At 32.7% G+C, this 16,392-nt stretch overlaps 1 protein-coding gene across 3 annotated transcripts in view; it reads left to right on the top strand.

Moving 5' to 3' along the window:
* The window catches only part of LOC140434494 (cytosolic carboxypeptidase-like protein 5), a 77,372-nt gene extending 67,639 nt beyond the window's left edge, over positions 1 to 9,733 (top strand). For all 3 annotated transcript variants that reach the window (XM_072522799.1, XM_072522800.1, XM_072522798.1), the window contains one exon: positions 2,583 to 9,733. In XM_072522799.1, the coding sequence (XP_072378900.1) occupies positions 2,583 to 3,272 (690 nt within the window). In that variant the 3' untranslated portion in view covers positions 3,273 to 9,733. The remainder of the gene's footprint in view (positions 1 to 2,582) is intronic.
* Positions 9,734 to 16,392: the final 6,659 nt, after the last annotated feature.

Below are 16,392 nucleotides of genomic sequence, written 5' to 3'. Positions count from 1 at the left end.
TTTATACAATAAGCGATTCAATTGATGAAGTGGTTATGTACAGACGTTTATTAGCAGTCAACTTTAGACGTCGGTATCTCAAAACTAAGTAAATGCCATTTGGCCCCATCTTAGACCAGACTGTTCAATAGTGACAATTCGAACATGTCATTCTAACCAATATTAAATTAATTGTGGGTAATTTGCTGGATTTAATAGGTATTAACTTACTAAAAATGCTTAAAATATTCCGTATTCTATTGAAAAGGAAATAGACGCAGTTGTTTTAATTTGCATTCACTAAACACCCTCTAATTTCTTTAATTGTTATTTTAAAAAAGCAATAGAAAGGTAAGTCATCTATTATATATATTTTGCGTTAGTAATAACTTATTCATTATTACAAAGAAATTTTAATTTGATGTATATTTCTGCAAGATGAACAATATAAATTAAGTAAATATTAGATAAAATACTCGAATATTAGTTTGAAAGTGTACATCCAATTTGATAGTGTATCTGGAACTAGGAAACAGAAACTAACTTTAAAAGTAAAAAAATGGGTGTAATTTGTTCGCATAAAGTTTCAAAATATTTTAGGAAACTATTCTTAGTAGAATATATACAAGTCAAGAAAACTATTATGCTCGTGTATGCAAAGTATGCACAAAGTATTCCAAACAGAAATAAATTTGTGTTCAGAATTATTCGTCGTCATGTATATTTTATTCTTCTTATTGTAAATATCACCTGGCCCTTGTTATATTTACCTACGTTATTGTTGTTTTTTCTAGTCCCCAAATTTTATATTCCTCTACCATCTTACGTGTTATATATTCTATATCATCCATGTCCTCTGCTAAAAGGATTTGATAGTATGCAAATGACAGTGTATACTGTGTAGTGAATCATCAGACGGGCCATAGAAAACTCAATGGAAAATTCTAAACTCTCGAATTCCTGCTTCCCTAATTATTTTAAATAAAAAGTCATCAGATACTATTTGTAGAGGACTGAAATCTGTATTGAAAACAAATGTTAAAATTGTTCTACGTATTAAATACCTTCCAAAATCTTGCAAAAATTTATTACATTTACCAAAAATAATTATAATACATTTGCCAGTTGTAAAAGTTAGGCCACACGTAGTGCAGAATGTGCATAACGGGTTGTGTTATACACATACAACACTGCCTGGGGTTATTGCGGGGTGGATTGAGTAGCTCTGTGGTAACCACAGCCGGTCCAAAGCCCGGATAAAATGTGGTGGGTGATATACAAAGCCGGAAATTACTATTTAAATGGGAATAAGCCACAATTAAAGGTTAAAGTAAGATTATTGACGTTTCAATTTCCACTTCGGAAATCGATCTCAAAATACAAACATTAGTTTGTAAAGCAGAAACACAGAGAAGACAAAAGGATGTTAAAAACAGCAGAGATAAAAACACTTAGAAAAATTGATGGTAAGACATTATGGGACAGAGCTAGAAGTACAGATATACGACGTAGATGCAAGGTGGAGAACATCAAGAACTGGGTAAAAAATAGAAGAGTAGAACGGAACGATCATATAAGCCGAATGACAACAAATAGACAACTTACTGGGGGCACATTGAAACACAAACAGAGTCATGTCTACTTAAAAAAGAAGAAGAAGATGAACGTAGTGATCCTGCAATGGGATCTTAGATTATTATATTTATATGAGATTAAGCCACAATTGGCTCTTCTTCTCAGGATTTCTACTCAGGAAATCGTTTTCAAAAAGAATTATTCTAAAATGGTGCTGTTATTTTAGTGCTGTTAATAGTTGTTTAGCAATTATTGTGTGATAAAATTGACGGTTGACTTACTTGTCCTTGATCTAGTAGGCAAATAGCCATGCTTCTAGTTGAAAATTCTGAGAGATGATATCAAATTCAAAGTGTTTATGTATTATTTGTTTATGTATTATATGTTTATGTATTATGTTTGTATTTATGTATTATGTATAATAGTAGATGATGTGTCTCTAACTTTATATTAATCCGCTAATGTTGGTATGTTCTTGTTGCTAAGCGTATTCCTTCATTTGATCCTATTCTACATCATATTTCATCACACCCACAAATAGTAGGTACTTTTATCACCATACGTACCTATTTAGACAGTGAAATATAAAGGAAGTGCGTCTAAATATAACAGGGAGCCCAATTATACTACTGATGGATAAAATAACTAAAAAGAAATATAATTTTCGATATTTTATTATAGAATCTATTTAGGCTGTTTAAACTGCCCTTCTTAAAAAAATCTCGGAAGAGTCATTTTTACTTGGATCACTTTGCAAGGCACACTTCTAAATTTAAAAAGACGGAATGTATTGACCATTTCAGAATTCAAACATACTTTATTTATGTTTCTGGTAGGAAACATAAGTAAAACAATGCTTTCGTGTTAGTTTTTAGATTTAAATTAAAATTGTTCATCTTGTAGAAAACTTAAACGTAACAGGCTATAACCCTCTCATCCCACAATCGTTTGAAGATAATTATGTGCGCTACACCCTAGTTGCTTGATTTTAACTAAAATATACGTTGGTAAGAGTTTTCTTGCTTCAGGCTAAATCGACACGTACCATCTTCAAGAATAGAACTTCAATTCCCAAACCAATCCCGAAAAAACCGAAGTCGAGAAGCGCACCAATACCTCTCGATAGAAAAGAAAATCTCGCCCAACCCGGTTCCTCAAAGTCGGGGATAAAAGTCAACAAACAACCCTTCAAAGCAAAAACTAGAAAAGAGCTAACCTTAAAGTCAAAAAATTCCACAGAAAAAGTAAAACCGATCAATAAAGGAATCAAGAAACCAGCCGGAATAGAGACAAGTAATCGTTCTAAGGGTAAACTAGAAACTAGCACCCAAATCCCGACACCTGTCCAATCAGATAAGACCAAAGAGGAAGGAGTGCACCTGCGAGAAATTTGCTTCATAAACAACAGCGAAGGAAAAGCAGTTATAGCGAAGTATGAAAATAACGACAAATTCGACGACAGCCTCGTTGTAGCATGGGAGAAAAACTCCACACATCCCCAACTGTACACCCGAAAAGCTCGTGTTTTCTCAGCTCCACCCTACCATCTCCCCAACAAATCCTTTTCTGAGCCAGGTACCAGCAAACAAGGAGGGGGTTTTAGGGTACACAATTTCGCCAAAACTAAAGCTAGAAGAAATTTGAGGCGACTGGCTAGTGCCGCTGATATTCTAGCTAAGGTCGATAAAAAGAAAAAGAAGAAATTGAAGGCTAAGTAGGAAAATATTGTAAATGGACTAATTTGTAATTTAGAATGACTGTCTCGAAACAATTTTCATTATATACTGTAAAAATAAATCAATATCGGTATGGGTTTTTATCTCATTTGTAAAATTAATCAAGATTTATTCAGCAACTGAAAGACTTGGAGAGATGTGTAGTTTATTATGAGCATGTCATTAGCAAACCTGCGAATAATTATCGTGTTAACTTTGATTTATCACGTATTTTTTAAAAGAATCATTTTTAGGTAAGTACAGCAGGTAGGATGCAGTACCAAAAACGAAATAGATCGAATATCCTGAAGGCACATTTTCTGTGAAAAATGTGCACGACGAGGTTTATTCCACGAGAGACATCTTCTTATCATATCCTCAAATGTCATACTTCTCCCCGCTTTTTCGTCACTATTAAAATATAATTTAAATAGGAAATATTGTTAATTGTGTTTTTGTTTGTGCTAAAGAGCGCCAAGTAGAAAGCTACTTAATGAACAGTCGCATGGCTGAATTCTTAAAAGAATTTGCTTTTCAATGATGTATCGTAGTTAGCACTTTCCCTTAAATCGCTGTGGAGTTAGTAAAGGATGGGCGGGAAAGGATACTTCACATTTAAGATTATCATCAAAAGGAAAAAGTCCCCTGTGAAATAAAAGTCGAGGTGTTTTTTCGAGGATTTGACTTCCTTTTTCCTAATTTTCCCCTGTTTCTGTTTTAAAACAATCTTTATATATATATATATATATATATATATATATATATATATATATATATATATATATATATATATATATACTACGATATAGAGGGAAGGTGACAGGGCCAGTGCTAAACTTCAACTGTTTCAAATGGTGTTACCCAAGGTACTCATTTTATTAAGCCGATCTGGGGCTTGTAGATATTTTAAAAATATCTAGATCTTGTCGCTGGCGTTAGGATCTAACCCGAGCCCTCTGTAAAACTTGACTACTATACTACTTGGTATTAATTTATTTCCTTAAAATAAAAAAAAATGTTACAAAAAGTACTAGCATATATCATATTTTAGAAATTGCTTATTATTGTCACTTCATATCTTCCAGTTGCTATTAAACTTGAAAAAAAAACATCTAAGTGGAGATATTTTTATATTTTTGTAAATATTTAAACATTTGAAAAGTAACGTCCACAAGTGAAAAATGTTTTACGAAGATTATTTGTTCAGAATTAATTGCTTGCAAGATGTGTGTTTGGATTGGTATGTGGACAATTTGTATTTTAAGGTTTTGGTACTTTGTGCCCTTTTTGTGTTATTCCAATAGTTATTTTTTAGCTGGTGATATTTCTCTTGAAAAGGCATATATTTTTTACGAGCTGGCGGCACTAAAAACACTGTGAGACTAATACACTTTGTATATACTTATCTTACCTATCGAAATGACATTTTAGGAGAAGGTATAACTGAAAGAACGATCTAAAACAAGAAAATTGTTCAATATTGGTGGAAGAAAAATCAAAATTATTTGTAAACCAACGGAATTAATTGAACTTGCTGATATTTAGAATCCCATTATAAGATAGTCCTATATTTGCATACCAAAATTAAGTCAAAACATGCAATAATAATAAATAATTTGAAACATCTGTAGTAAGTTACTCATAACAGTAAAAGTATTAAACCTAGAAAATTGTACTTTATGATCATCTTCTTTTAATCATCATTTTGCTATTTTTTATCCTATGCTTTTATTCTAACTTTTTCCACATGATTTTTGTCCTACAGCAGTGGACATTAATGTTCTTTATGTCATTAAACTAAATACCCCAGTCAATGAAGAAAAAAAGCTGAAAAAATCTTATACAGATATTTAAAGGTTCTAAAGGTATATGAGAGGTAGCTGATGAAAAATCCGTGAAGAAGTACAGCTGATTTTGTTTTGTTTTGTTTTTTTTTAACAATCTTAAAAAGTGAAAAACATAATTTTTTGCCTATAAAAAGTTTATTATACATTCTACAGAAAAATGTTTCAAACAAAAGTTATAGATCATAAAAAGTTAGTTATTCTGAGAGTTTTCAAAATAAAATACATAAACAATTGACCGAGATAATTGTAAAAAAAAACACTTATTTTTGTAGTAATTTATAAATGTTAATAATTTTGTTTTTTGCATAAATACATGTAATATAAGTGATGGAAATTCATTTTATATAACAAATAAAACACTGAAAACTTGGTTTTCAAAACTTCCACAAAATTTATTATAATATTTTATTACTACAGTTGTTTCGGCAGAGTGCCTTTCTCAAGTGATCTGTTTTTGGTATGTGTCTACACTTTATAGTCTTTAACTGAATAGGTTGAGGAGAGAAGAACTGTTTGTCTCAAGTCGGTCATTCAGAATTATGTCTGTATTTTTTAATTTGTTAATTTCCTTTCTTTGTTAATTTATAAAATACCTCTAGAGTGACTGTTGGTGGGCAAGTACAGTTGTTTAAATAATCGCTCTTCGGAATAAACAAATTAAATAACTTACAAACTATTTGGTTGATCTAGCTGAGATTTAGCACACTTTAATAACTCATTTATACAGTAAAGCCATCTCAGAATTAGCGCTTACCGAGGTCAGTGAGGGCCTTATAATAAACGGTGAGTCACTTAATAACATAAGATATGCTGACGACCCAGTCCTTCTGGCAGGAACACTAGAAGAACTGCAACACCTTGCTGAACAACTATATATATTGCAACGATTATGGACTAAAAATAAATTTGAAGAAAACCAAGTTCATGGTGTTTACAAAAGCACAAAACATCAAAGTTAAGCTAGTACTAGATAATACAGAAATTGAACAAATGTCTTCGTACAAATACCTTGGAGCATGGATCACAGAAGATACTGATCAGACAAAAGAAATAAGATGCCACATTGAAATTGCACGGTCAACTTTTAATAGAATGAGAAAACTTTTTTGTAATCGCGATATCAATATATCGCTCCGAATCAGAATGCTTCGATGTTATATTTTCTCTACCCTTTTGTATGGGGTTGAAGCTTGGACACTTAAAAAATTAAGCATTAAAAACTTAGAAGCATTCTAAATGTGGTGTTACCGACGTTTTGAAAATATCATGGATGAATCGCAAAACAAACGAACAAGTTCTCGAACAACTAGGAAAACGATGCGAAGTTTTAAATTCCATAAAAATCAGGAAATTGGAATACTTGGTGCACATCATGAGCGGTGCGGTGAAAAATACGAACTATTAAGGAATATAATGCAGGGTAAAATCAAAGGCAGAAGAAACGTAGGAAGACGTAAAATCTCGTAACTACGCAATCTCCGTGAATGGTTTGGATGCAGTTCAATTGAACTATTCAGGCGTGTAACCAACAAAATTATAATTCCCAGAATGATTTAAAATCTCCGATACGAGCGGAGCTTGAAGAAGAAGAATAACTCGTTAACTTCCACAATATTAAGTAGTTATATTACATGTTATTATGCAAAAAACATGTTATTATTAACATTTATAAATTACTGCAAAATAAATGGTTTTTTGAAATTATCTTGGTGAATTCTTTATGTATTTTAATTTAGAAACTCGCAAATTGAAGAACATTTTAAGATCTACAATTTTTGTTTGAACGATTTTTCTCTAAACTGCATAAGAAACGTTTTATATGCAAACAAATGACTTTTTTACTTTTTAAGAATATTTAAAACAAAAACAAAGGAAAATCAGCTGTACGTCTTCACGGATTTTTCATCAGCTACCCCTCATATACCTTTTAGAACGTTCAAATATACCTGTATAAGATTTTTACGTGAAATCAATTATTTTTTCCCAGATAGACTGGTGTAAAAGCCAAATGGGTATGTTTTCATGAAAGAAATGTGGTTGACTTAAGTTTCAGTATTCTAAAACACACTAGAATGACTGCCACAAATTCGCATCGGAGCCTTTACGATCAAATCCCGACCATAACTATCCGAGGAAATTCTGTGACTTTGTTTTTAGTTGAAAGATCGATGGCAAAGAGATGGGTATGTTGTATATTTATACCGTAAATGTGTCAAAATGAAGAGAAAACGATTTTGGGTGCATCCCTTGTTATCAGTGAGATCGATAAAAGGGCTATTTGTATTTTTTTATGAAGACTTTCGTAAATATGATGGTTTTTGAAGTTTTTCAATTACACTAGAATTTCTGTGAAAAGCTTCGATGTGTTACTGGAAAAAATTGCACAGACACAATCTTCTAAGACACATGAAGATAAATTTATTGAAAAAACTTTACAAAACTATCTAAAAATATATTCAGAAATTGCCTATACATTCAATTTTGGTCCTGATTGTGATTTTAGTTGGAGCAGTGCGCCATGCACCATTACGGAGTATGTTAGTTCTGCGCATAAGAATTGTTTAGTTGGTCGTAACCAAAGTCACTAGACTCTGGTCGGATGAGTAGGCTCCGATCAAGGAAACGAACTTTAGCTAGTCCGCGTCCGTCCTTTGATTCAATATTACAATTGGTGTAGTAGTCTGGTCTAAGCCCAAAAAGTCCGGTTTCCTAGGAGACTTCGTCAGCGGTAACCGAACGCAGCCGACTTTGGTTCAAATTCAGTGCGAACAATTATATGATGGCGATTTTTTAAGCTCCGCTGCACTCAATGACGAAAAATCCCGCTTAGTTTTAGGTTTCCGCTGTCGGTCACATTCTGTAGATTTCGACGGAATCCTAAATAATATTCAGTATAATATCTATTTCGACTGACATTACAGCATTGCCACTATCAAAATCATAAAAATAATAACTTAAATGCGTAAAATAAAGTGTGTTTCTACGATAAAGTGTTTTGTTAACTTAAATCCATAATATTGAACATATTTATGATAATTTCAAAATATTCCATATTTTTGTCTATGGATGCACAAGTGAAAAAGTTTATTGGAATAACTTAAAAAGGAACGTGATATTTCACGATATAATTAAAGGTGCTTATGAAAGTTGGTAGCTCAAATAAGGATTTTGCAACGAGTATAATATGTTAAATCAACAATTGTTAGAACTAGTTGCGGTTGAATAACTATGTATAAAGCTTTAACATTATATATACCACGACATTGTTTTATTGACCATAGAACACAATGGCAATCGCTGTGACATGTTACACGTTTCCACCTCTATATTCATTTCACAGTAGGTACGAATTGTCGTAATTGTCACATTGACATTAAAAATTTCAAACGGAAGTTCTGAAAAAATAAACAAATAATTAATAAAATGCGTATTACGTTGTATACTGTCCAAGAAAAAGTGTAACTTGTAACATGGTACTTTCAGGGTCATTCGATACGGATACGCTTGAGGTGTCGGGTTTGTAGAAACACACGCAGGGCGCTTCGGCGTTACGGTCACCGGTCTACACTCCTAGTATCCGAGACGAGACTCTCGTGGGACCACTCTACTCTCATTTCCACAAGGGCCAGGTGAGGTTGAACGAGCTGCGACTCTGACGCACTCCTTTCCCATTAGGGGTGCTGAGACACAGCACGTACCCACCTTGGGTGATACAAGAGTGATAGAGGAGAGATCCTCGGCGGCGACCTATCTACGTGCGAGGTGGAATTCCCCTACCTGCGTTCACCTTTCTGGCCCGGGGGGGGGGGGGGAGATAACGGACGGGTGTTCGTAGTAATCGCAACACAGGTACTACGGGGAGGGTAGAGCCCCGCAATGCTTCGTGCAACGCGCCACCCTCATAATGGTGTCGGACTCATAGGGGCTAGTGGTTTCGCTTACCGCTTACAGGAAGACCTGGGTCCTGCCAATGTTTTCATTGAAGGGAACACGAATATTTTCAATGTTGCAAAGTCCGAGGTCAAATTTCTTATCGTAAATACCGTCTTTGGGTTATAAGCTTTCTGTTCTAATAACAGATGTTTTCACGGACAGACAGACGGGCGGACAGGCGGGCATGAAACTGGAAGTACATATTCGTTCTCGTCGTGCTAAGGCGCGTAGAATAATATATCGCTTGTACTATTTTGGCGATTTCAAACAGTACTTCCGATTGCAACGCTGGAACCCGGAAGTCCGCGTTCAAGTCCCTCACCTTTAATACCATCCTTTGGATTATAAACTTTCATTGGACACCTCATTTGTCATTATATCTATTCTAATACAGGAGGAGTTATGTTTACGGACGGACAGGCAGACATGGATGAAGGGTTTCACATTTTAATGTTGTAAAATGGGTGAAAACAATGGAATTTGTTATACTTCATTATTCTTTTTTAATATCGGCTTCTTCTGCTCCCGCTGTATTTAATTCGACTATATATCTAATTTACATATCTAATACAAGATCTAATGTGAAGTTCTACACTCAACATCGTTGTCTAGTCTTATTTGGTTTCCATTTCCCCTTGTTTTTTCTTATGTGTTTATATATATATATATATATATATATATATATATATAATATATATATATATATATATATATATATATATTTATTTCTTTTGATCCGCCTTTTTTAGTTGTGATTATATGTAAGACGCCTCCTCCCCTTTGAGAGACATGATGTTAATGTCATTCACATACGAAGCAGGTCGTAGTGATTCGTTTGTTAGCAGATTGGCTCTTTCAACATTATGTACAGCTGTCTTATGATATATTCAAGTGTAAGACTGAACAGTGTTGAAGCCAATATATCGCCTCGTTTTAGTCTATTTCCTATTTGAAAGCTTTACATAAGTTGATTCTTTATGCGAAATGTTGCTGTTTTCTTTACTGTAATTAATGCGTCTAAATATTTTATCAACCTCTTTAAAACCTTTACTACTCACTGTTCTTTTGATAGTGGTATTCTAGATATTTTAATTTGTGGTTAATTAATTTTTTTAAGTATTTACCTATAAAATCATTTGTGATGCCGTTCCTTCAACATTGTTTAAGATATAATAGTTAACTGATGTTATTGGAAGCATAGCTTTCTTATCGCGGGCTACGGGAGCTGCTACGGACTGAGCGGCGCATCACGCACAGGTATGAAAAAATAAAACCGACTGAAACTATACGATAAAAATGTAACGATCGGGCGATCATACATTACATGGAGTAGTAAACGCCGTCCTATGCGTCTTTCTTAATAATATAAAATTAAAATAAAATAAATTAAATTAAAGTAAAATTAATTGAATCATATTGAATTAAATTAAAAACACTCCGTATATAGACGATAACAAAGCTATGCTTCCACTCCTCGTTCACTCCCGGAGTGCCACATTCCGCTTTCATCTAACAACTCTAAACAAATACTTTACAAATATGTTGTGTTCATCCTTAGGATTTTTTGCATCATTTGAGTACATCAACTAAACCTGTCTACCAGTTGCTAAAATATTACAGGAATTTCACCGAACGGAAATGTACTGGCATTTAGTAAAGTCGACTTTACAGTATGCAATATCTGTGCTAGACGAGAAATTTGAACATGTTCTATTTTTCATGCTATTTTGATGCAATTTTTTGTCAAAATTCATGTTGCCAATATAACAAAATTCATAGTTTAGAATAAAACTTAACCTTATTGTGTAAGTGTAAATGTTAATTATTGGATGTAATAATTTGTAATCTATATTTTAATATATTTAATGCTGGACTGAAATTTCTAAGTGAAATATCTAAAGTTAATGTTTTGCTATAATTCTTGTATTGGCAACAGTAAGTAGTGTCTCTAAATTGCACGAAAATAGCTCTGATGTAAACAGATCAGGCTAGGCAAGAGATATGCCAAGCAAGACCGACTTGCATAGCATGAGACTTGCATGGACTAGATGTAAAACTACTTTAAGAATTAAATTATGCAGACAAAACTTTTTATATACTTCAACATAGTTCTAACAATTGTTTGCGGTTTTTGTATTATTTTCGAATACTTTTAGTTATTAGAATTTATTAATTACTTTTCTACTTCGTTTACTACAAACAGAAATATTCTTCGTAATTATGGGAAATCACAGTGTCTTACTATTAAGGTCAGTGGCCCAAATTCAGACATGTTTAAGCTTTCACGTTCCATTTTATTATTGGAAATAATACTTATTGAGTAACATTGATCAGTTTTTATTTTCTTGAATTAATAACTATTTATAAGAGAACCTGACCAATTATTAATCATAAAACTTCGACAAGTTAATTATATTTTTATATTTATTATAACTATACAAAAATCACCTAATTCCGACACCAGGAAAGCAGTTTGCTCCAAAATCAGACATGTCAGTGAACCTAATTCAGACACTAATCCTAAATCAGGCTTCTCTTCAATAAAAGTTGATTTTTTTGGTGTCAATTGTAAGGTTACTAATATTTTTTCAGTATTATTTTTCTCTTCTTTGGCCGTTTCCTCTTTTACTTGCTCATCTTCAATGATGAGTCAACTGAACGTTCCTTAATATTTCTTTAGTATTATTTTTATTATTGACTGATTCCTTTGGTATTCGCTCGCTTTCAATGATATCAATTCGGTTTTCTGGCGCCAATGAAATAATTTCTAATACATTAATTTTCTTTCCTATAACATTAGTTTTTGTTGTTTCGTCGAAAGTTTCTTTCGTGTCTGTTTCGTCAATTCTTTTCATTTCTTCAATAATTGTTAATTCTTTTTCAAGAAGTTCTGCTTCGGTTTCAGTATCTTTAACTATGTCTTGTATGTCCAAAATTACTCCTTGTAACGTATCATCAGCTTCAAATTCCACTTTATTTTCCTATCCATCTTCTAGAATTAGGTCTTCTTAAATATCGATTATAATGTTGGCGGTTTTCTCAATATTTTGGGATAATCCAGATTTCTGATATAGTTTGTACCAAACTTCATACAAACTCTTATCTTTAATTTCACCTGTCCACTCTGCACCCATCAGTCCATAACATTTAGTCAAACAATCTGGCTGAATGAACGATTCCAGATATTGCAAATAACTCACTCTTTCAGGATCCAGTGCGGCTGTACTTGTGTTAAGCTCATTGTCTTCAGCGAGAAGTTTATGATAATCAATATTATCAGCATTAAATGGACAAAGACCACATACTTTAAAAGATTTTTTAAAATATCTTCCACGTTTGTTATTGAACTTATAGCATTTTGAAGGACAGGGGCAAAGGTGTCTTTTCCTAAGTGTTTATAATTATTTTGGATTTTAAAATTTTGTACTTCAGTTTTTCATTTCATTTTTAAAGAGTTAAATAATCCCACATCAAGAGGTTGTAGAATATGTGTGGAATTTGGTAATAAACTTATCAGGATATTTGTTTTTCTTTACACTAGTCAGTCAAAGGTAAGGTCATATGTGACTTATGTCCATCCAAGTATAATATTACTGGAAACTGAATATTTTCAGATAAGAGCCATGGGTAAAAAATGTTTGTTATATATTCGAAAAAAGATTCTGAAATCATCCATCCGCTGGTTGACTTACCAATACTCCAACCTTTAGGCACCTGCGATACTATGTGCTTGGGTATTCTTTCATATGCGTACATTACCATGGGTGGAGCTAGTTGACCGGCAGCATTAGCCGTAACAAGAAGAGTCAAGATGCAGGGACTTACTTCCTTTCTTGGCAAGAACTTTGCGACCTTTTGGCGAGAGAAAAAAAAGCAGACTCATCCGTGTTGTATATTCTTTTTGGATCAGTTATATTAATATTACATGAAATAATGTATTCTTCAATTTCCTTATGCCAGTTTCTGATTTTGTTTTCAGTTACAGCTGCTCGAGATGTACATAAGTTTTGAGCTATTTGTTCACTAATTTCTGGATGCCTTTTGGTATATAATTCATACCAGTGACGACCTGGTCTTCCATCTGTAAAATTGTTAGGGCGCTTTAAATTTTTTATCAGAAGGCAAACACTATCGAGCAATTGATCCTTGGTGACAGGAAAACCCATTCACCGCCATATTAATTATCCATTGAACCAATAGATTTTCTTCATGAACGGATAGTACAGAAGGTGCTCCGCTGCGACATTCTTCTGGGTAAATGCCCCGGATCTTCCCAATGAGTGTAGTTCTCGGGACGTTATATAGCCTCGCTGCGGCTAAACAAGGTGTTTCCACCTTTAATGGCATCTAAAGCACGTTTCACATCATCTTGGGGTATATGCTTTCTTTTTCGTCGACATTCTGTAAATAAAGCAAAAAACTATTGCAAATAATATCTAAATGTTAAAATAACAGAGAATATTCGTTTACACAAATTAAACATAATTCGGACAGTTAAAGTCCCTAACTCCGACACCTATGTCAATTTGGATACAAGCTGTAAAAAGTAGTTCTACTAACTAAAGTGGTATAGACTTATGTTAATATAAGAGAAACGAAAGAAATAGAACTATATCCACTTTATAACTTATGTACGCAATTCCGACACCCAGTGTCTGATTTACGAAACACAGGAAATTTCGTGTACCTTATTCTGACACCATTAAAATTTTTGGATGCTGTAATTATACTGATAGAATTCCAACTTAAAATGAAAATTTAAAGCCCTTATAAACCACTTCAACAAAGTTTATTCTAATTTTCTTAACTAGTAATATCTTAGATTAAATAAAATAATAGCTGAAATCTGCTTACCTTATTAGAAATTCTTTCTTGATGGACACACACACAATTTGCAAGAACCGTCCAACTTTTAGGTTATGTATTGACAGATACAATGTCGGTAAGATAAAAAACGAATTTGGAAATGAAAAAATCAATGTTAAATTAAACCAATAGATGTCTTAATATTTATCTGGATATACCAAATTTCTTATTTTAACCGAATAAACACAAATATGTCTGAATTTAGGACCGTGTCTGAATTTGGGTCACTTACCTTATTTGTTTTCTGTTCAAGTGTTTTTAAAAACTCCAACATATGGTTTGTTGTCCGAAACAAATTAACTAAGATGTTAGCAATAAAATTTTCTAAAAGTAAGAATAATATGGTGGCTATTTAACACCTTTCTTCTTTTTTTTTTCTTATCATTAATAAATTGAAAAGACATAATAATCAGGTTACTCAAATACGTTGTCTGATATTTAGCTTAAATTTTATTTTGCTTCGGAAATATTTGTTTAGAAATTAAAAATAAACTTTTAAATCATATGGAATAAATCAAAAATTACGACAGGTATTTACTTCAAAATTAATTGATATCAAACGATTGTGTCGAACGATAATTTTATATTTATTCGAAAATGGGTTGCCTTCTCGCTTCAACACAAGAGAAAATAAAAAGTTTTCATGTATGTGATTGCAATCTTACACGCACAATAAGCGTGACAACGACATCATACAAGAAACAGATAACTCGTTTTTTAGCTTCTTATTGCGCCGTCACCTTTCGAACGATAGCGATCTAAATGGCAATTGTAGCTTTGGAAACTGGTGCACGCAAGATTTCTGCGGATAAGTGATCAAAAAATCTCCTTAGGTCTTTCAGCCACGAGTTATGGCGTTTTCGTGGTTATAATTTTGTAAGTACATACCTAATAACTTTATTATTATTATCGCAAATTTGTTTCTCACAATTGCGATTTACATTATGTTTCCTGGTCTGTTATTATTATTATCATTTTCTGGAAGCAATATCAGTATGTTTAAAGAAGTCTAATGTAAAAGGTTCCTTACGAATTGATCTTCACAATGATTTCCCTTCTTTTAAAAATGTACACGCCACCATTAAACTACATTCGTCCCTCGTCTCGGGCCCCCAGACTCTGTCATTTTTAAGCGATGCCCTGACAATACTATTGAATTTCGATGTTAGGTACTTTATTGTTATTTATATTACTAACCTAACATGACTGTTTACAATAAACAGTACTAAACACAGTCATTAGAATACACTAATTTATATAAAATTTTGTGAGGAATCCAAATTTGTGTTCAGAATTGTATTTGGGTCGAGAAAATAATGAGAAATTGCACAAAATTGTCCAAAAAGACGTGAAATTTCGGAAAAAATTGGGAATTTGGACATTCAAGTGAATGCAGTACCATTTTTCCCTTTGATATAAGAGCTGTACTTATTTTTTCCTTGAGAAGTTAAAAAGGTAAGATTTGGTTAAACATTATATTGTATAGTATAGAATACACCTGTAAAATTTAATAAAAAAAAGAGAGTTTATATGAAATCATGATACTCTTCGCTTGAAATGAGATGTCTAGGTGGGCTGTAGATTGATGCTACATTGAGAGAGGTGTTTGTTTCGAGTTTAATGATTGCTGCTTGGATGTTCTCCGTAATATAAGGTGCATAATGTTGTGCTCTTCCGTCTGGATGGTTTGCATAAAAAAAAAGTATAGTAACCGTTCTTTGAGTGGCATGTCTTTCAGATATTAAGTAATAGAATATCTATATTATTCATTTTTTAAAACAGTGATATCTCTAGTATATGGTTTGAAATGCCATTAACATTTCACGACGCAATTTGTACTGACTCGAAAGCTCTTTTGTTATTTTAATAATGACTATAGTTAACATGGTTAAAATCATGCTATTTTGGTTTAAGAATTGAGTGAACATATTTTTGAATTCGTTTACGAAATTGGATAGTTTATCCATTGCTATCTGCTGCAATCTGCTAATTCATTGTTGTTATTTTTGTTATCTGCACCTATGTTTCCAATGGCAGCATCTCTATAACTGATTCTGTTGAAATTATGAGCATGACGTTGGGTAGGTATATTTACATTGAGATTGTTGACAGGATATTGAGTGGTGATTTGTTTTGATTTGTCATTGTATCTGACAGTTCACGATAAACAGAACATCCTCTATACGAGTGCAAGTTGCTGGCGTTTGCTGGTTTTTTTACACAGTATAACAATTATATGGTTTTGTACAGTTTTGACGTTTTAGTGTGACCATATTCTTGACATCGTGTATATTGTAGTATATTTCTTTTAATTTTCGGTGGTTCTACCCTTATTTTACATTGTTATATATATATATATATATATATATATATATATATATATATATATATATATATATATATATATATATATATATACTATAGTTCAAATAATTTTTTGTTGTTCGTTTGAGGCTCTTGGCTTACAAACATAATGG

The sequence above is a fragment of the Diabrotica undecimpunctata genome, chromosome 2 (assembly GCF_040954645.1).
Source record: "Diabrotica undecimpunctata isolate CICGRU chromosome 2, icDiaUnde3, whole genome shotgun sequence".
NCBI classification, from domain to species: domain Eukaryota; kingdom Metazoa; phylum Arthropoda; class Insecta; order Coleoptera; family Chrysomelidae; genus Diabrotica; species Diabrotica undecimpunctata.
The sequence above is the reverse complement of the archived record's forward strand: the minus strand, read 5'-3'. Positions and strand labels throughout refer to the sequence as shown.